The sequence below is a fragment of the Dama dama genome, chromosome X (assembly GCF_033118175.1).
Source record: "Dama dama isolate Ldn47 chromosome X, ASM3311817v1, whole genome shotgun sequence".
In the NCBI taxonomy this organism is placed as follows: Eukaryota; Metazoa; Chordata; class Mammalia; order Artiodactyla; family Cervidae; genus Dama; species Dama dama.
This window is the reverse complement of record NC_083714.1, coordinates 55,045,051-55,066,200: the sequence shown is the minus strand read 5'-3', so window position 1 is coordinate 55,066,200 and position 21,150 is coordinate 55,045,051. Positions and strand designations below refer to the sequence as shown.

Genomic DNA, 21,150 nt, shown 5'->3' with positions numbered 1-21,150 from the left:
TGCAGCTATGAAATTAAAAGACGCTTGCTCCTTGGAAGGAAAACTATGGCAAACCTAGACAGCGTATTAAAAAGCAGAGACATCACTTTGCCGACAAAGGTCCATATAGTCAAAACTATGGTTTTTCCAGTAGTCATGTATGGATGTGAGAGTTGGACCATAAAGAAAGCTGAATGCCAAAGAATTGATGCTTTTGAACTGTGGTGTTAGAGAAAACTCTTGAGAGTCCCTTGGACTACAAGGAGGTCAAACCAGTCAATCCTAAAGGAAATCAGTCCTGAATATTCATTGGAAAGACTGATGCTGAAGCTGAAGCTCCAATCCTTTGGCCACCTGATATGAAGAGCCAACTCATTGGAAAAGACCCTGATGCTGGGAAAGATTGAAGGCAGAGGGAGAAGGGGACAACAGAGGATGAGATGGTTGGATATCATCACCAACTCGGCGGACATGATTTTGAGCAAGCTCCAGGAATTCGTGATGGACAGAGAAGACTGGTGTGCTGCAGTCCATGGGGTCACAAAGAGTGGGACACAACTGAGCGACTGAACTAATGTGTTTTACATGCATTGTTTCTTATCATCTCCATGTAGGGACTTTAATGTAGGGACTTGGGTACAGAGAGGTTTTCCAGTCTCTGAAGCCTATCCCTTTAAACTACTATGTTCTACTGGCACTGACCAAGGATCTAAGGAGTAAGATGAGGATGTCCTCAGGTTTCCTTCTTAGTTACCATCTGGTCTTATTTCCTGGGATAGGAAAGGAGGCAGAAAGACAGGGCAGAAGCCCTGGGCAGAAATAAAAAGATGCACTGAGTTGGCTCTCCATAGAAAACCCAGAACAGAAAGAAGAATACACAGAGAGAAGGACACAGAGATACTACGAGGTTCCTGACACTATTTCATGCAAAGTTTTCTATGTTGGAAGCCAAGTCACTAGACTCAGAAGTTGAATGCAATAAGAGCTGAACATAGGTCCTACGTAGTTGGACAGTGAGCATAGTTCAGTTTTAGTGAGCTATTGAACGTGTCAAATTGAGCAGAGATTAAAGATTCTGATTCTGTACATGGGTTTCAGAACCTCAAAGAAAAATAGCTACTCAGACTAAGAAGGTAGATTCCTTGACACAAATGTAGGACCACGTTGGACACAATTTTTGAAAGTATCACACTAGAAAAGCACCAAACTGATTTTAACTTTGCTGCTCCCTCGTTCTAGGACCTTTAGCAAGTCTGCCCTCATCTCTGGGCCTCAGTTATCTTCTTTGTAAAGTGCAGGGGGGTCTATTGGAGAGTTTTTCCCCCTTTTTTTTTTGCTTGAACATTCGGGGAGCCAGCGATTTCAAGAGACTTGACCCGAATCACACAAAAGGAGATACGGTTGATTAAGAAGCTGTTGAAAAAGGTGGTTGAAAAGAAAAAGAATAGGGCATGAAGGTTGTGGTAATGCAGCACAGTGCCTGAGAGGGCATCTGGTCCTCTGGGACACAGACGAGAGTTGGAGTTCGGAGTGTGAGGCCTGAGAATGATAAAGGTGGGCAGAAACAGGGTGGGTAAGGGGAGCCTTCCCAGAGTGTTGCAGAACTGACCTTGAAGAAAAGAATGGGGAAAGAAGCAGAATGGAGAAGGGGAAACCACAAATTGTACTGCAGAGCTAACAAACTCTCCATTGAAACTGCCTCTCGAGGGGTACCACACTGGCAGGACTGGCCAGGCACTGGTGCCTTCACTGGGTACAGTCACTGTTGGGAGCTGCCCGGGAAGAATATGGCCATGGCTCACAAGCTGTCAGCTCACTGCACTCCTTGCAGCTTAAAGGCACATTCTCCCTTGAAGAGGGATCCAAGGGACACAAAGAGAGTGGCATTTGGCTCTGAACAGAAGAGCCCAGTGAGTGAGATATCTCGATTTCAACTACTGAATACTTTCTTATGAACTTGACTTTACCAAGATATTCTCTTAGGTTCAGATCTTGATCAGTCCTTAACTACTAGAATTAAACAGATTTAATTCAATAAAAATAAGATTAGGAGAACTTTGCCTGAAAAACATCACAGGCTGTGTTAACTGTTCACATTATCTAATCATTTACTGAGTTTGTGTTCCTGTGTAGATCTGCTGTTAGAGAAATATGTTAAGTTCTAAACTTTTAAGGCTGCTTGAGATTTTAAACTGCCATCAATCTCAAACCTCTGTCACTCTGAACTTCTGACAACATTCCAACCAAGAGGTCGTCCAATCCCTACTTGACTGTCCCCAGAGATCCTTAGGACCTCACTATTTCATGAAACAGTCCCCTTGATTGGGGTCCAAAGGCTCTGACTGCTATGGAGCTCTTCCTTGCACAAAGCTGGACTCTATAATCCTGTGCTGATTGCAAAAGGCTTTCCAAAACCATAATTTGTGGGTAAGTGGAACTTTGACATTCTGATAACTGCAATAGTTTTGCTTTGAGGAAGAAAAAAAACTGAGTTCACCTACTAAGTTTACAACCTGGGTAGCCGAGCTCATAGAAGGCTCCATACACGGGCCTTTGACAGCTCTTTCTGTTTTTAGGTTTGGATTTTCAAAAGCTCATTTTGAGCCATCTCCACCAAAACTCACCAGGGGAGTTTGCAGCTTTCTTGGGGAAAACTCATCAGGACAAAGGGAGAAGCCATAGAATCAAAATGGTGCCAAGGTCTGTTTTGAGGAGGTGCAAGGAGAAATAAGGACATTCCAATAACTCAAGCAGCTTACTTCAGAAGGCTAAGATATTTCCTGAATAAAATGCAGTGAATGATTTCAAAGTCTTAATGATGCAGTGGCCTAAGGGTATGTACTGAAGGATCTCAGAGGCAGTGACTTTGATTAATTTTCAGTGCTGAAATTTTAACTAGAGAAGCTCCACTAACTGGCCTTAGGCATACAACTCTCAGAGTCTTGATTTCTCCACACAGATTTCAAGTTGTATTTGAAAACTCCAAATTTGCAGACGTGAAAAAACAAGTACAAAACTGCAGTGGGGAAAAGAAAGGGCACTCTGGAAGTCTAAATATTACAGTTTGTCTTTGAGAAACTGGGAAACGAGAAATGGCACTGAATCAGTTCTTTGACAAACAGAGTCCCTCACTGCTAGGACCTGACATGGATAAAGTATCAGTAGCTTCACTAGCGTCTCTTACCAGATGTCCATGGAATTCTGCAGGCACGAATACTGGGGTAGGTTGCCATTCCCTTCTCCAGAGGATCTTCCCAACCCAAGGATCGAACCCTGGTTTCCTGCTTTGCAGACAGATTCTTTACCATCTGAGTCACCAGGGAAACCCTTACTAGATGCCAAGTATCTTGCAGATAAACACACCATGGGCAACAGTGCAGCACAGCTACAGGCATGTCTAAAATGAATGATCAAGATGACTTCATCTTTAATATCCTTAAAATACTTGGCTGGAGTCCTTTTAGCCACAGACTATGTTGTTGTTGTTGTTTTTTAAAAAAACCTTTCCTTACATGGGGACCTGCAAAATCATTCAATAAACATCCAACAGTCTGATATAGGTGAGGGTTAGGGCCCCTCTCAGCAGTATTGATTTAGGATTCTGTGAGAAACCAACTGCTGAAAACATCGACTAAAACACCAGTTTTTCTAGAAGATTTTCATCATGGACATAACTTTATGATTTAGACATTCCTCTGTCCTCAAAATGAAAGCAAAGGCGGCCAAGGAGGTGAGGTGAGGGGAGACGGCCAGTAAGTTCACCCCAAAAGGCAGCAATGTGCAGGGGAAAGATATATGGCTGGAGTTGGGTAATCCCTATCACTGAATAGCTGGGTAATCTTAACTAAGATATTTATGCTATTTTATTCAATCTATAAAAATAAGTCAGATGTGAGGCTTACGTGAGATAATATTAAGTAACTATTCTGCAAGTTGTAGAAGTGTTCTTCAGAGGAGCGGGGCCCTTATCACAGTTTACCATGGCCCAGGCAATCCCTGATAGAGCGGAGAATTAAGTGTAGAGGCTAGGAGGCAGGCTGCCCGAACTCAGGCCCAGTTCTGATGTAGGTCAAGTTGCTCTACCCTTCTCTGTGTTTCAGTTGCCTTGTCTGTAAAATATGGGAAATGCAAACACTTACCTTATAGGACTGTTATAGTCCTTATAGGACTGTTCTGGGGCTTTTAGGAGATGAAACATGGAGGGCACTTAGCATAGAACCTGGCACACATAGTAAACGTTCATCAAATATTAGGCATTGTTATGACTGCTGTCACACTTTGGATTGTGGGCTTGTGTACTGCCAACCTCGGGAGACTTTCTTCCTGTTGAACACCTGGGCCTCCACTGATGATAACGGTGCTGGTAGTGCTGGCAGTGGCAACGATGAGATGACACTGCTGAGTATCCGGATGCTTCTATTTACATTGGGTTCCAGAGCTTACACACTAACCATATGCAGTAGCTAAAGCAAGCATCCATATCTCTGCTTTATAGATGAGGAAACTGAGGGAAAGAGAGGTGAAGGTGTCATGCAAATCACACAGCTAATTGAGGGTGGCAGGAACTCTGGTACCCAGGCCTTTGGATTCTGAATCCAGGGCTTTTTCCAGTATAGCTTGTTTTTGCCCAGGGAGACGGAGTACCTGCACATATCTCATCAACAAAGCAAATATGCTTTCCTGTCAAGATCTCACTCCTTTGCTCCCTAATAGAGTACAGTGATTTCAGTGCAAGGAAACAGCTCCTGCTCTTCCCTGAGGACGTGAAATTGGTCACTGATATCATTATAGCAACAAAAATGAATATCGTTTACAAATCTCATGAACCTGCAAGAGATGCAAATTAAATTTGTACAAAGATACAACTATCCACTAAAACTCTTGCACCAATATGGAAAAGTACTGGTAATAAATTCTGGAAAGCCTATAGGTGAGGAAGGACTTTATTTCTCAGCTGGAAGATATGTAAAACAGCAGGATCCTTCTGGAAGAGTATATGGGCAGCCATTGTGAAGTTCACAGATCCCCATTGCCCTTTTCCGCCTATGCTGGTTCCTGAGAAGGTGATTCTTAAGGAAGTTCAAAAGAGAAAAATAAGCAAATAATATTAAGAATGACTTCAGCAGCTGAAAGCTTTGCTGTATCACCTTGAAAACAAGAGGGGACCTCTATTTTTACATGGCTTAATACAGTCTGTTTCTAATGACCATGGAAAAATATACTTCAATCACAGATTATGTGTATGAAACTACACCAATATACAGAATCCCATGTACAATGGAAAGGAAAATGAGCACTCAGAGAAAAGAAAAGTGCATAATTCAGCTCTCAAAGGCATAAGACATAAAGTAAATAAAAGTCATAAGAATTCCATTTCTCAAGATGCAAAAAATAAATCAGAAAATATTGCAACAGGAAAATGAGAAAACAGAGTAATCAAGTACCTTGAACCAGAAAGAAAAATAAAGGTTAATATAAAAGAAGACAGGAGAAGAGCATTGGAATCGTGCTGAGAAAGTATGTAATAATCAGGCTATGGGCCACAGTCAAAAAGCCATTTTTGCTAAAGAAGTGTATGTAGTTTAGAAGCTTTCATAAAGAATAAAAGATAAACAATGGGCCTTAGCAAAATCTGAAAGGCATCCATATCAGTCACTCCCTACAGTAGCTGGACCATCCTCTTATAATTTGTCTGTCATTCTTTCAGTCATCAACATTTTTTTTCCATTCAAGCACTAGATAGTGAAGATGCAGATATATACATACAGGCAAGAATACTGGAGTGGGTAGCCACTCCGTTCTCCAGGGAATCTTCCCAATCCAGGGATCAAACCCAGGTCTCCTGCACTGCAGGCAGATTCTTTACCATCTGAGCCACCAGGGAAGCCCTTATATAGGTATAAAAAGTAAAGAAAGTGAAAGTTGCTCAGTTCAGTTCAGTTCAGTTGCTCAGTTGTGTCCAACTCTTTGCGACCCCATGGACTGCAGCACGCCAGGCTTCCCCGTTCATCACCAACTCCCAGAGTTTACTCAAACTCATGTCCATTGAGTCGGTGATGCCATGTCCAACTCTTTGCGACCCCATGAACTGTAGCCTGCCAGGCTCCTCTGTCCATGGAATTCTCCAGGCCAGAATACTGGAGTGGGTAGCTGTTCCCTCCTCCAGGGGATCTTCCCAACCAGGTCTCTCACATTGCAGACAGATTCTTTACCGTCTGAGCCACCAGGGAAGCCCATATATAGGCATATATGTGTTAAAAACTACTGTTGTTGTTGTCCAGTCTACCAATCATGTCTGACTTTTTGTGATCCCATGGACCACAGCACGCCAGGCCTTCTTGTCCCTCAGCATCTCCCGGAGTTTGGCGAAGTTCATGTCCATTGCATCAGTAATGCCATCCAGCCATCTCATCCTCTAACACCCTCTTCCTCCTTCTGCCCTCAATATTTCCCAGCATCAGGGACTTTTCCAATGAGTCGGCTGTTTGCATCAGGTGACCAAAATACTGGGGTTTCAGAGTCAGTTTTTCCAGTGAGTATTCAGGGTTGATATCCTTTAGGATTGACTGGTTTCATCTCCTTTCCGTCCGAGGGACTCTCAGGAGTCTTCTCCAGGACCACAGTTAAAATGTATATATAAAGATATATAGGTCTACATATCAAGGATACAGAGGTGCTTTTTCACCACCATGACTACACTTACAAACAGGATTGAAAGTCATGGCGACGGTCAAGCTGGGCCTAAGGCCTTAACGATAATCCTAGCTCTCCCTTACTCAAGCCAAATATGTATGCTGGGCCTCCAGCTGAGCCCTTTACATCTGTCTTCTCATTTAATTCTCACATTGACCTCATGGGGTGAGTATATCCTTACTCTTATTTTTCAGACAAGGAAATGGAGGTTCAAGGTGGTTGAGAAACTTGCCCTAGATTCTATGTCTTCTATGTGGAAGAGCTGAGATTTGAAACTAGGATTGTTTGACTTGATTTCGCTGTTAAATCTGAATGAGAACTTTGTCGGGTAGAGTACTCTTTGTTGTAGGTTTTTCCCTTTCATCACTTTAAATATATCATGTCACTCCCTTTTGGCTTGCAAAGTTTCTGCTGAAAAATCGTCTGCTAACCTCATAGGGATTCCCTTGTGTATTTGTTGCTTTTACCTTGTTGCTTTTAATATTTTTCCTTTGTCTTTAAATTTTTTTCTCAGTTTGATTACTATGAATGTCAGCATGCTCCTTTTTAGGTTTATCCTGCCTGGAACTCTCTGCACTTCCTGGACTTGGGTGACTGTTTCCTTTCCTATGTTAGGGAAATTTTCAGCTATTATATCTTCAATTTTTTTCTCAGCTTCTTTTTTTCTCCTTCTAGGACCCTTATAATGTGAATGTTGGTACATTTAATATTGTCCCAGAGGTCTCTTAGGCTGTCTTCATTTTTTTAAATTCTTTTTTCTTTATTCTGTTTCACAGTAGTGATTTCCACCATTCTGGCTTCCAAGTCACTTATTCATTCTTCTACCTCAGATATTACTTTATTGATTCCTTCTAGTATATTTTTCACTTCTGTTATTGTATTGTTCATCTCTGTTTGTTCTTCAGTTCTTCTAAATCTTTGTTAAACATTTCTTACATCTTCTCGATCCTTGCTTCCATTCTTTTTCCTAGATCCTGAATCATCTTCACTATCATTATTATGAATTCTTTTTCTGGAAGGTTGCCTATCTCCACTTCATTTGATTATTGTTTTCTTTTCCCCTTGGGAGAGGGGTGGTTGTCTTGTTACTTCATCTGGGACACAATCATCTGCTTTTTAATTTCATCTAGCTTTCTGTGATTGTGGTTTTCGTTCAGCTGGCTGCAGGATTGTAGTTCTTCTAGCTTCTACTGTCTGCTCTCTGGTGAATGAGGCTCTCTATGAGGCTTGTGCAAGCTTCCTGATAAGAGGGACCAGTGGTGGGTGGATGGGCCTTGTCCCTCTGGTGGGCAGGGCCATGCTTAGGGGGAGCTCACTGTCTGCTAATGAGTGGGGCCGTGTTCCCTCTCTGTTGTTTGTTTGGGCCAAGGCAACCCAGCACTGGAGCTTATAGGTTGTTTGATAGGGCTAATGATGGCCTTCAGGAGAGCTCACACCTATGAGCAGTTCTCAGAATTGCTGTTGCCAGTGTCTTTGTCCTCACAGTGATTCATTGCCACCCCTCACCTCTGCAGGAAACCCTCCAACATTTGCAGACAGGTCTGGTTCAGCTTCCTGTGGGGTCACTGCTCCTTTCCCTTGGGCCCTGGTATGATTTTGTGTGTGCCCTCCAAGCAAGTAGTCTCTGTTTGCCCCAGTTCTGTGGAAGTCCAGCAGTCAAATCCTGCTGGCCTTCAAGGTCAGATTCCTTGGGGATTCCTAGTTCCATTACCAGACCCCCAGGCTGGGAATCTTGACATGTGGCTAAGACCCTTCAATCCAGTGGGAGAGCTGCTACAGCATAATTGTTTTCCAGTTTGTAGGTTGCTCACTTGGTGGGTACGGGGTTTTATCTTATCATAATTGTGCCCCTTCTACCATTTTGTTGTGGCTTCTCATTTGTTTTTGAATGTAGGGTATCTTTTTTGGTAGGTGTCAGCATTTTTTGCTCAATGGTTGTTCAGCAATTAGTAATGATTCCAGTCTTCTCATAAGAAGGAATGAGCACATGTCCTACTCCACCATCTTTAGCTAATCCATCATACTGAGTGAAGTAAGTCAGAAAGAGAAATATCATATGGCATCCCTTATATGCAGAATCTAAAAAAAAAATGAAATAAAAATGGTACATATGAACTGATATACAAAATAGAAACAGACTCCCTGACTTAGAGAATGAGCTTACTGTTATGGGTGGGGGAGGGATAGTTAGGAAGTTTGGGAATTGGCATATACACACTGCTGCTATATTTAAAATGGATAACCAATGAAGACCTACTGTATAACACATGGAACTCTGCTCAATATTATTTAATGACCTAAATGGGAAATGAATTTGAAAAATAACAGATACATGTATATGTATAACTGAATCACTTTGCTGTACACCTGAAGCTATCACAATATTGTTAATCAACTCTGCTGCTGCTGCTGCTAAGTTGCTTCAGCCGTGTCCAACTCTGTGCGACCCCATAGACGGCAGCCCACCAGGCTCCCCCGTCCCTGGGATTCTCCAGGCAAGAACACTGGAGTGGGTTGCCATTTCCTTCTCCAACGCATGAAGGTGAAAAGTGAAAGTGAAGTCACTCAGTCGTATCCAACTCTTAGAGACCCCATAGGCTGCAGCCCACCAGGCTCATCTGTCCATGGGATTTTCCAGGCAAGAGTACTGGAGTGGGGTGCCATTGCCTTCCCCTCTTTCACCTTCATCAGGAGATTTTTTAGTTTCCCTTTACTTCCTCTTAAGTGGCAGGCTTTATTTTATTGAGCTCCAAAATCACTGCAGATGGTGACTGCAGCCATGAAATTAAAAGACGCTTACTCCTTGGGAGAAAAGCTATGACCAACCTAGACAGCATATTAAAAAGCTAAGACATAAAAAAATAAAATAAAAAGCTGAGACATTACTTTGCCGACAAAGGTTGGTCTTGTCAAAGCTATGGTTTTTCTAGTAGTCATGTATGGTTGTGAGAGCTGGACTATAAAGAAAGCTGAGCGCCAAAGAATTGATGCTTTTGAACTGTGCTATTGGAGAAGACTCTTGAAAGTCCCTTGGACTGCAAGGAGATCAAACCAGTCCATCCTAAAGGAAATCAGTCCGGAATATTCACTGGAAGGATTGATACTGAAGCTGAAACTCCAATCCTTTGGCCACCTGATGCAAAGAGCTGACTCATTTGAAAAGACGCTGATGTTGGGAAAGATTGAAGGCGGGAGGAGAAGGGGATGACAGAGGACAAGATGGTTGGATGGCACCACCAATTCGATGGGCATGATTTTGAGCAAGCTCCAGAAGATGGTGAAGGACAGGGAAGCCTGGTGTGCTGCCATCCATGGGGTTGCAAAGAGTTGGACACGATTGAGTGACTGAACAACAACATCAAACTAAAAGGCTTTTGCACATTGAGGGAAACTATAGTAAAATGAAAAAACCACCTATTTAATTGAGAAGATATTTGCAAATGGTATATATGACAAGGGGTTGATATCTAAAATATATAAGGAGCTAATACAAGTCCACATCAAAAAAAAAAAAAAGTCTGATTAAAAAACGGGCAAAGCATCTGCATAGACATTTCTCCAAAAAGACATATAGAAGGCCAACAGACACATGAAAAGATGCTCAACATCACTAATTATCAGGGAAATGCAAATTAAAAGCACAATGAGATACCTCTTCACACCTGTCAGAATTGGTATTATCAAAAAGACAAGAAATAATAAATGCTGGTGAGGATGTGGAGGAAAAGGAACCCTCATGCACTGTTTGGGGGATGTAAATTGGTGTAGCCACTGTGGAAAACAGTATGGAAATTCCTCAAAAAATAAAAAATAAAACTACATATGATAGATCAATTGTACTCTTGGGTATTTATATGAAGAAAATGAAAATGTTAATCAGAAAAGGTATGCACTATTATGTTCACTGCAGCATTATTTACAATAGCCAAGATGTGGAAGCAACATAAGTGCCCATCAATAGATGAATGGATAAAGAAGATAAGGTAAAAAATTACATATACAATGCAATTTTTCTCAGCCATAAGAAAGAATGAAAATCTTGACATTTACAACAACATAGATGAACCTAGAGGATATTATGCTAAGTGAAATAAGTCAGACAGAGAAAGACAAATACTGTTTAATTTCACTTAAACGTGGAATCTGAAAAACAAAACAAATGAACAAGCTTAACAAAACAGAACAGTTATAGACACAGAGAATAAACAGATGGTTGTCAGAAGGGAGGGTGGTGGGAGTAGGAAAGAAATAGGTGAGGGAGATTAAGAAGCATAAACTTCCAGTTGCAAAACAAATGAGTCACAGGTATGAAATGTACAATGTGGGAAATACAGTCAACAACTGTGTAATATCTTTGTATGGTGACAGATGGTAACTAGACTAACTGTGATAATCATTTTGAAATGTATAGAAATATCAAATCAGTACATTGTGTACCAGGAACTAACACAGTGTTTTAGGTCAATTATACTTCAAAAATAAACAAACTCATAGAAAAAGAGCAGTTTTGTGGCTACCAGAGGCAGGGCTTGGGGGAGGGGGCACTGGATGAAGGCAGTCAAAAAGTATAAACTTCCAGCTATAAACAAATAAGTACCAAGGATGTAATGTACAATGTGATAAATATTACTAACACTGCTGTATGTTATATATGAAAGTGTTAAGAGAATAAATCCTAAGAGTCCTCATCATATGGAAAGTTTTTTCAATTTCTGCAATTTTTTATCTATGAGATGATAGATGTTCACTAAACTTATTACAGAGATCATTTCATGATGTATCTAAGTCAAATCATTGTGTTGTACACCTGAAACTTACATCCTGCTGTATGTCAAGAATATATAACTCAATATAACTGGAAGAAGAATAATAACAAAATAAAAATAAACTCCTGCATAGTCTGAGGATGATGAAGTGTCATGAAAAAAGATATGATTTACACAATTAATACAATTTGTATACCTGAGGCCCAGAAAGAAGAAAGGTCAACATTTTGAGTATTGATTTCTGATTTATAAGGAATGTGCAATCAGAGTATAGTTTTTTAATCCATCATATTTCCAGGAATACATCCCATCATAAGAAATATCAAACTAGATCAACTTTCTACAGTTAGAAATTGTTGACATTGTTACAAGACATAATCACATTTTTGCCTTGAAGAGGAAAGTTGGTGGATAACAGCCTTGACAGATGGGCTGAGGACACTGGCCTGTAGCTACCTGGGCAATTTGACATTTAATTAGAGGATTAAAACACATCTTTCTCTTTTTCCTTCACTATGAGGAACATACTGGGGAGGGAAGGGAACGGAAAGAGAAATTAGATACACAAACTATGCGGTTTAGTCTATTAGAGTAATGCTTCATTTATCCCCCAGCATTGCTGGAAATGAGCTAGTACTCAGATGTGAACTTTGCATTTAATATAACCCATTTTAAAACCAAGAACACTTTAAAAATCATTTTTTTATGAAATCCTGCAAAAAGGTTTACAAACTTGCCTGTTATTTAAAGAGAAAGGTATTAAAAGTCCCACTTTCTGCAGTGATCTAGGTTCATCATTCTGAAATAAAATTATTGCATTGAGCAATACACAAGGCAGTAGTCAGGATTTATCCCATATTCTTGATGGTCCTAAACTAGTTTCTAAGCTTTTGCATCAGTTTTGTGTAAGTTTTCTGTAACTTTCCTCCTAACTAGAACATCAGTCACACCACCTCTCATCCTGTTTGCCTCCTCAAGCACTGTCCTCTGCTTCTAAAGTGGCATAGATGGGAAAACAGAGAAACAAGCCTCATTCATTCATTCATTTACTTATTCATTAAGTACTTTGAAAGCCCAGTATGCACAAACTGGGCACCACAGAAGGGAATCAGACACTGATCCCATTCTTGAGGTGCTTCCGATACAGTGGTGAAAAACTGCTGTGTGCACATATACAACGCAAAGTAATACCTTTTGTAAGAGCAGTACAGGTAATGTGTCAAGGGCATTCTGAGAAGAGATAAATCACCTAACGGCTGGGAAATCAGAGAACACTACTTGGGAGTGGAGGCCTTTGAGCTAGGTCTCGAAAAATATTTGCCACCAGAACAAATGTAGGCATGTATGTAATGGGGGATCAAATCAAAAAGGAATGTTGGACTGAACTGTGGAAGTCCTTGAATAGCAGACTGAAGAATTAAGACTATTTTTGTAGCAGATAGAGAGACACTGAAGATTTTGACCAAGAGATGGCAATCAAAATGATTATTTCAACTGATTGGCACTATGATATGAACAATGGCCTTGCCATCAAAATTGAGAGTAGAGATACTAAGGAAGTGGAATTGACAGATGTCCATGAATTGTACAGAGAGAACAAGGCAGAGAGAGTAACCAAAGACAGCATTTGATATTGAGTTTTCTTCTCTTGTTTGCAAATTTCAAGGTGTAACTTCTTTATTTTCGGTTCTGTCTCCATCTCTTACAGTTCTTAAGAGACAATACAGCTGTCCCCCCATCCATGGTTTTACTGTCCATGGGTTCAACTTCCCATGATCAACCATAGTTCAAAAACATTAAATGCAAAATTCTAGAAATATGCAACTTAAAAGTTTGTTGCGTGCCATTCTGAGTAGCATGATAAAATCACACCCTGTCCTGCTCCTTCCCGCTTGAGACATGAATCATCCCTTTGTCCATTTATTTCTGTCCATTAGTCATATAGTAGCCATCTCAGTTATCAGATCTACTGTCATGGTATCACAATACTTGTATTCAAGTAACCCTTATTGTACTTAATAATGGCCCCAAAATGCTTTCTTTAAGTGAAAAGGTGCAAGTTCTCAATTTAATAAGCAAATACTGAATTTTCAAAATTCATTTAGCTATAACAAAAAATAGAGACGTTATTAGGTAGCAGGTTGGCAGGAGGAGGTGTGAAAAAAAGTAGATGAATGAGCTTCAATTTGAATACATTGAATTTGAGAGTTTAAGGTGGACATGTGGGTGGCATTTTCTGCCCAGTAGGCAGTAGGAGCTCCTTAGAGGTATTGTGGCTGCCTAAAAGATTTTTTTTTAGCGAAGATTTTTATTTATTTCTTTTCATTTATTTTTATTAGTTGGAGGCTAATTACTTTACAACATTGTAGTGGTTTTTGCCATACATTGACATGAATCAGCCATGGATTTACATGTGTTCCCCATCCTGATCCCCCCTCCCACCGCCCTTCCCATCCCATCCCTCTGGGTCATCCTAGTGCACCAGCCCTGAGCACTTGAGTACCGTAGAGATGATCATTGAAGTCCTGTGTGACTGTCAAGAGATAGAGTATAAAAAGAGAAGAGTGCCAAGGAGAGAAAGTTGGGGGGGGGGAAATCTGTATTTAGGGGATGGGGAGGAGGAGCCAACAATGACTTCAGAGAGAGTATTACTAACTTTTTAGAATTGTGTCCAGAGACTCTTAATCTATGAGTAAAATATGGGCACTCAATTATATGAACATTGTGACTACTCCTTCAGCCATGACAAAATCTTTTTAAAATTTATTCCTGCCATAAACATTGGGGTGCCTACTGCATAGCTCAGGGAACTCTACTCAGTGCTCTTTGGTAACCTAAATGGGAAGGAAATCTTAAAAAAGAGGATATATATGTATGTAGAGAGCTGATTCACTTTGCTATATAGCAGAAAGTAACACAACATTGTAAAGCAACTATGAAAAGTGAAAGTGTTAGTTGCTCAGTTGGGTTCAACTCTTTGTGACTTCAAGGACTGTAGCCTGCCAGGCTCCTCTGTCCATATGATTCTCCAGGCAAGAATACTGGAGTGGGTAGCCACTCCCTTCTCCAGGGGATCTTCTCAACCTAGGGATTGAATCCGGGTCTCTTACATCTCAGGCAGACTCTTTACCGTCTGAGCCACCAGGGAAGCACAAAGCAACTATACTCCAATGAAAATGAATTTAAAAGCTTAAATTAAATTTCTTCCTGGACCTCATGCATATTTCCACATTCGTATTATCAGGATAACCGCCAGGTACTTCCTCTTTGGGGAAGGAAGAAAGGGTTGCTTTGAGTTTCCCTTGTCTGTTTCCCCAAGGCAAGCAAAGACAAGAGAGTTGTGGAGACACTGACGATGTCAGTGATGGCAATGGAGTTGGTGAAGGCAGTGACATTAGTGACAAGAACTCAGTAACAGCACAATGCTCAGTTATTCATGCATGCACACATTAATGCAACAAGCTTACATTGAGAAGCTGCTATGTGTCACTATTCCACTGACGGGGGTGGAGAAATGAAGAAAACAAACAAAGCTGCCATTTAAGTCAAGGTAGACAGCTCCAAGACATAAACGTAATCAAGGGAGATAATTTCAAATAGTTGTAAGTGCCATGCAGGGTACAAAAATAACATCACTGAAAGTTACTGGGTGGTCAGAGAAGTTTTCTCAGCAGAGGGGACATTTGACATGAGATCTGAATGACACAATAGCACAAGTTAGGCACAAGATGAGTGGGAAAAGCACTCCATTAGGAGGGTATAGCAAATTCAGAGGAAAAAGTAAGCTTGGCATATTTGAGGAACAGCAAGGCCAGTGAGGTTGAGGTGTGATGAGAATGGCAGGATATGAGGTTGCAAAGGCCCGAAGATGAAGGACCTTTTGGACCAGGGGAATTCATATAGTGTCTATTTTAAGTTATAGGGATCCATTTGAAAAGTTTTAAGCAGAGAATGATGTAAGCATGATGTAATTCAAGTTTTGTTTTTAACTAAGTTGTTCTAGACTTTGCTGGAGGAGAACATGGCAACCCACTCCAATATTCTTGTCTGGAGAATCCCCATGGACAGAGGAGCCTGACGGGCTACAGTCCACGAGGTCTCAAAGAGTCGGCACAACTGAACAACTAAACACAGCACAAAGACTTTGTTTTCAGATGGCAACAGGCCAGATAAGGAAACAGCCAAGAAGATCATCGGGAATCGGAAGAATAGGAAAGAGTGAAGAGAACCTAAACTGGGGTTAGAGAGTGATCTGCTTAAGGTTCAACATTCTTTTGGAAGCACTTGACCCAAAAGAAGTACATGAAGGACCAAAGGATCACATGTCTGTGAAGATTCTCAAGATTAGTCCCTGAGAAGTCTCTGTCCTTGGAACATCATGTGATGGTTAAGTTGACAGGAGGAAGGCACCAGCATGACTTCTGTATGACCCTGGCCCCCCACTAGGTAGGGTGTTCCTTGAGAATAGAGATCCTATCTGATTCATTTTCAATTTTCCATTGCTTATTGTTGTTGTTCAGTCGCTCAGTCATGTCCAATTCTTTGTGACCCTGTGGACAGCAGCACACCAGGCTTCCCTGTCCTTCACCATCTCCCGGAGTTTGCTCAAATTCATGTCCATTGAGCCAGTGATGCCATCCAACCATCTCATCCTCTGTCATCCCCTTTTCCTCCTTTTGAACTGTGGTGTTGGAGAAGCCTCCTGAGAGACCCTTGGACTGCAAGGAGATCCAATCAATCAATCCTAAAGGAATTCAGTACTGAATATTCATTGGAAGGACTGATGCTAAAACTGAAACTCCAATACTTTGGCCACCTGATGCAAAGAACTGACTCATTGGAAAAGACCTTTAAGCAGAGAAAGATTGAAGGCAGGGGAGAAGGGGACAACAGAGGATGAGATGGTTGCATGTCATCACCGACTCAATGGACTTGAGTTTGAGCAAGCTCCAAGAGTTGGTGATGGACAAGGAAGCCTGGCATGCTACAGTCCATGGGGTCACAAAGAGTTGGACACAACTGAGTGGCTGAACTGAACTCTAACCCATATAAGGCCAGATTCTTCTTGAAGGGCATGAAAAGCTGAATCAACCTAGTCTCTGTTTCCCTACAAGATCAGAAGACAGGCTAGGAACTACTACCATTTCTCTGAGGAGAGTGGGAAGTGCTGCCAGGAAAATGGGTCAACTGCTGGCTCCAGGAATAAGCAGCAATTGAGATTTAGTTTTGCCTTTTGCCTTTACAGTGCTATCTATTAATTAAGTGAATTTGGAGACAGTTACGTAGCATAATATTTGATTTTGCTCTTTATAGCTCGTATGTTTTATGTGGTCTTGGGAACATCTTATTTAATGTAAAACATATTAAATTGCAGCAATGAAATGAATTTGAATATGCCACCCATCTGTTATAGTCTCATTTTTCAGTTGATTGTGTCATATGCTATTTATGTGCATATTGAGAATCCATTGGAGCCCAGAATCTATTTATTGTTCTTAAGCAATTGCAAAACTGAAGCAACTACTAAACTTTGGGCTGGTCAAGATAAGAATAAAGTCACGGCTTCCCTGGCAGTCTAGTGATTAAGAATCCGCTTGCCAATGCAGGGGACAAGGTTTTGATCTCTGGTCTGGGAAGATTCCACATGCCACAGGGCAACTAAGCCCATGTGCCACAACTATTGAAGTCTATGCTCTAGAACTCGGGAACCACAACTACTGAGCCCAAGCTCTAGAGCCCATGTTCCATAACAAGAGAAGTCACCACAATGAGAAGCCACAACTATAGAGTAGCCCTTGCTTGCCACAACTAGAGAAAGCCAGTGCAGCAATGAAGACTCAAGGAAGTCAAAAATAAATTAATTAAGAGAATTCTAAGGGGAAAATGTCACCATTCACAAGGCCTAGGTTTTTTTTTTTTTTTTTGGTTTATAAAATGTAATTTTATTTTATGTTACTCTGCTGTTACGTAGGGCATAACATTTTCACAAGGCTTTTTTGGGACTACAGTCAATGATTAGCAACATACAATAGTGGTCCAACTCTCTAAATAACAATCACTAGACAAACTGGACACCCTCTCACATGTACACAAATCTGCATGGAAAAGTACTAATGTTTTAGACTGGACTGTGTGCTTTTTCCCCCTTTCTAATGTATTAAGAAATGACATGCACTTTAATTTGCCAAAAGCAATGCTTGTATTCTGGCAGCAACATGCTACTTCTATTACATAGTAAAGTGAATACCAGAACTACAAAGGCAGGAGGTGTGAGTGAGTTTTTATTGGGAAGGGAAGTTGTCAACTCAAACAGCAGCAAATGAAGAGTGAATAAGGAAACTCCCTGTTGTCACAGATACACAAGTCCTCCATCACATATATATGATACAGGAGGCATTTTAATCTGTGATCCCCCCCAACCCCAAAATGTCAAATGCTTTTCCATTCAATCTAATACTTCTGGATTCCTACTAAAAAGGAATACATTAAGAGGATGGAAAAGTTGCTTACTGAAAGGAAATCTCTGAAGAAGGGTAAGGGGAGGGAATGTAGAAATTAAGAAGTTATGTAGAACACTCTTTAAATTGTAATTAGCTACATTTTCATATCTTCACAGCAATACAAGACACAGTCACTTGCAGAACTGGTTCAGATTACTTAAATACCAGATACATTTTTAGTCTTCTACATAAGTGTTTGGAAGTTACTTATGTTTGTATGAAATGAAGCTATTAATACTTTTCTACAGCAGTAACTGCACACCAGGAAGGCTAACACAAACACAAATCAAGGAATGGAGTTTTCCCAAAGCCGCAGTGTGAAAAGACTATAAACAGCTGAGTCCATACACATGAATGGGTTTCTTTGCTATAGGAAATCCAAATGGAATAAGGAATGGAGATGAGTAAAAAGGTCTCAAGGGGGAGAAAGGTGACACCCTGCATGCACTTAGTTTTCTGCCCCTTCTGCCGCATCACATTCTTCTCCTGCACTGTCTGATGTCCACAATGTGAGGTTGTCTCTCAGCAGCTGCATGATGAGAGTGCTGTCTTTGTACGAGTCTTCATTCAGTGTGTGAAGTTCTGCAATAGCCTCATCAAAAGCCGTTTTAGCCAGTGTGCAGGCCAGTTCCGGGTTATTGAGGATCTCGTAGTAGAACACAGAAAAGTTAAGGGCCAGCCCCAGCCGGATGGGGTGTGTGGGTTGCATCTCTTTCTTGCTTATATCGAAAGCCTCTTGGTAAGCTCCTTGGGAATTATCTATTGTTTGCTTCCGATCATCACCACAAGCAACTTCAGCAAGGTACCGGAAGTAATCTCCCTTCATTTTCAGATAGAAGACCTTACTCTCTGGATTAGTTGCATTGGCTATGAAATACTTATCCAACAATTCCAGGACCGTGGTGCAGATGGACCTCAGCTCGGACTCCACTTTCTCCCAGTAGTCCTTGATCAGCTGCAACTTCTTGTCCGAGGTGTTGGTCTTCTGCTCGATGCTGGAGATAACCCTCCAGGCTGACCGGCGGCCCCCGACCACGTTCTTGTAGGCCACCGAGAGCAGGTTGCGCTCCTCGTTGGACAGCTCGGCGCCCTGCTCCGTCACGGCCTTCATGCAGGTGGCCATGTCGTCGTAGCGCTTGGCCTGCTCAGCCAGTTTGGCCTTCTGGATCACCTCCATCTTCTCCATGGGGGCTGGGGGAGCAGACAGCGAGGTGGAGCGCGGACCCAGGGGGCTTCACGTCTCCGCGGCCGCAGCGCGAGTCCCCAAGGCCTAGTTTTTTAGAATTATTTTTGGTGCTGTGGTGGTTGTTCTTCTTCCTATAAATACCCTTGGAGTGCCTCCCATTTTCTTCCAAACCTGAAACTTAATAAGGATTTTTATGAAATACCAGGTGGGTTTTCACAGCTCTCGGGGTATAGCAGATTAGAGATTTGCTGGTTAGACTGATATGGCCCAAACAGCAAGTCAAAACAGACTTGATAGAAGTCAGTCACTGGGATGGTGACCTTAGCTGACCTGTGGGAGACCCAACAGAAAGCAGAGGGCCCATCAGTGAGGCATTTGTGGATATATTTCTCCTCTGCAAAGGTTCTCTTGACCTGCCACCCCCACCCTGAGGCTCACTTGAGATCCCAGTTCTGATGATGTAAAGGGGGTCATGAACAGAGTTGGTTGATACTGTTTCACAAATAGTCACAGGTCCCCAACAAGAGAAATCGATGGCATCAAGGCTGCAGAGAGAGCATTTAAAAGATTTGGAGAATGGAAAGGCAATGGTCTGTGTGGAAACTGCAAATAGTGTAGTAAGTACAGACAACAGAGAGATAAATAGAGAAACAGAGACAGAGAGAAGCAGACAGAGAGAAAAGTGATGAGGACAGATATGTAGGGAGGGAGCATACAGTGAAGTGCATTATAAGCAAGGATAACAGTATCGCTTTTTTTCTGCAGGCAGTGGGAAGCCATTGAAAGGTGTTAAGTTAGAGGAATGATTTGTTCAGAGGCACACACCTCATAGTCTACAACAAAGACTCAAGTGTAACCCAACACTGTTGACTTCAAATGCTGTCAGCTTCGCTGGTTCACAACACGTTCCTCTTCCAATCCACCTAGGGTCCATCTTCTATATATTGATACAATCTTTCTATATATTGATCTGATCTCAGATATTTGCTCAGCTCTCCCATAAAATCTGCATCTCAGACCTAACCCTCTGGTTTGGCATTAGAATCTTGCACTGTTTGGGATGGTATGTTGGACTCTGGCTATGCTAACCCTGGTCCACTGAACATCTACTGGCTCTACTTGAAGGCACCAGGAAAAATAGATTCAAAGACAGGACAACTTCCCAGAGTCTGTGTAAAGATGATGGAGGTTTTGACAACTATGTAGTACTGTTTAGCAACAGAGCAGCAAGGACTTGCAGAATTTTAGAACTCTCAAAGTGAAAATGCCATACTACAGGGTCACAAATTCAAAACTATTTCCATGTGACTCTGGAGCCAGTAGCCCTCAGACCGCACTTTGAGAAACACTGAACAGGGTGCTTGTGGGAAGGGAAGGCACTTTAGCACCCAAGAGTGCAGGGCCAAGTCACTGAGAGCCTTCAATGTCAGGTTGAATTATCTGGACCTTAGACTTTCTACTCTAGGTGATTGATGGAAAGCTGGGGGAGGCTGTGTGGACCGAGAGAGAACCACCATTAGAGAGAACTTGGGTCTGGTGGGAACACTCACCTTGTCAAAGAGGGGAGGTGGAACCAGCATGGAGTCTGGGAGCCCAGCGGGGGCACTGGTGGGAGAGTCCCAGGGAAGGAGTGGTGAAGAATGAGGGCCTGGACTAGGGACACTCTCTATCCAAATGCATTCCTTCTGGACACACTCGGAAAGGAGAGAGTCACTTCCAAAAACCTGGGCCAAGAAGGAAGAAAAGAAATTGCTCTTTCCCCAATGGCATGTGGAATTTTGCTGGTGATTTATTGGAATTCTTCCCAAAGCTGGAATTACCCAAGTAACTCACTGAGGCCACTCGAAAGGGATCTGACATGGTGGTATCCCAGTTTCTAAGATTAAAAGTGAACACCTTTGCGGAGTGCCATTATGTTGCCTACCATAGTCACTTCCCTAGTGGCTTTTATAGTAGCTCAGCTGGTAAAGAATCCCCCTGCAATGCAGGAGACCCCAGTTTAACCCCTGGGTTGGGAAGATCCCCT

General features: G+C 41.8%; 1 protein-coding gene across 1 annotated transcript; it reads right to left on the bottom strand.

Moving 5' to 3' along the window:
• Positions 1-18,129: 18,129 nt before the first annotated feature.
• Positions 18,130-19,124, bottom strand: LOC133051937 (14-3-3 protein theta-like). The gene has a single exon (XM_061136617.1). It carries the CDS (start codon positions 19,122-19,124, stop codon positions 18,387-18,389), a length of 738 nt encoding a protein of 245 aa, XP_060992600.1. The 3' UTR covers positions 18,130-18,386.
• Between the last annotated feature and the right edge of the window lie 2,026 nt (positions 19,125-21,150).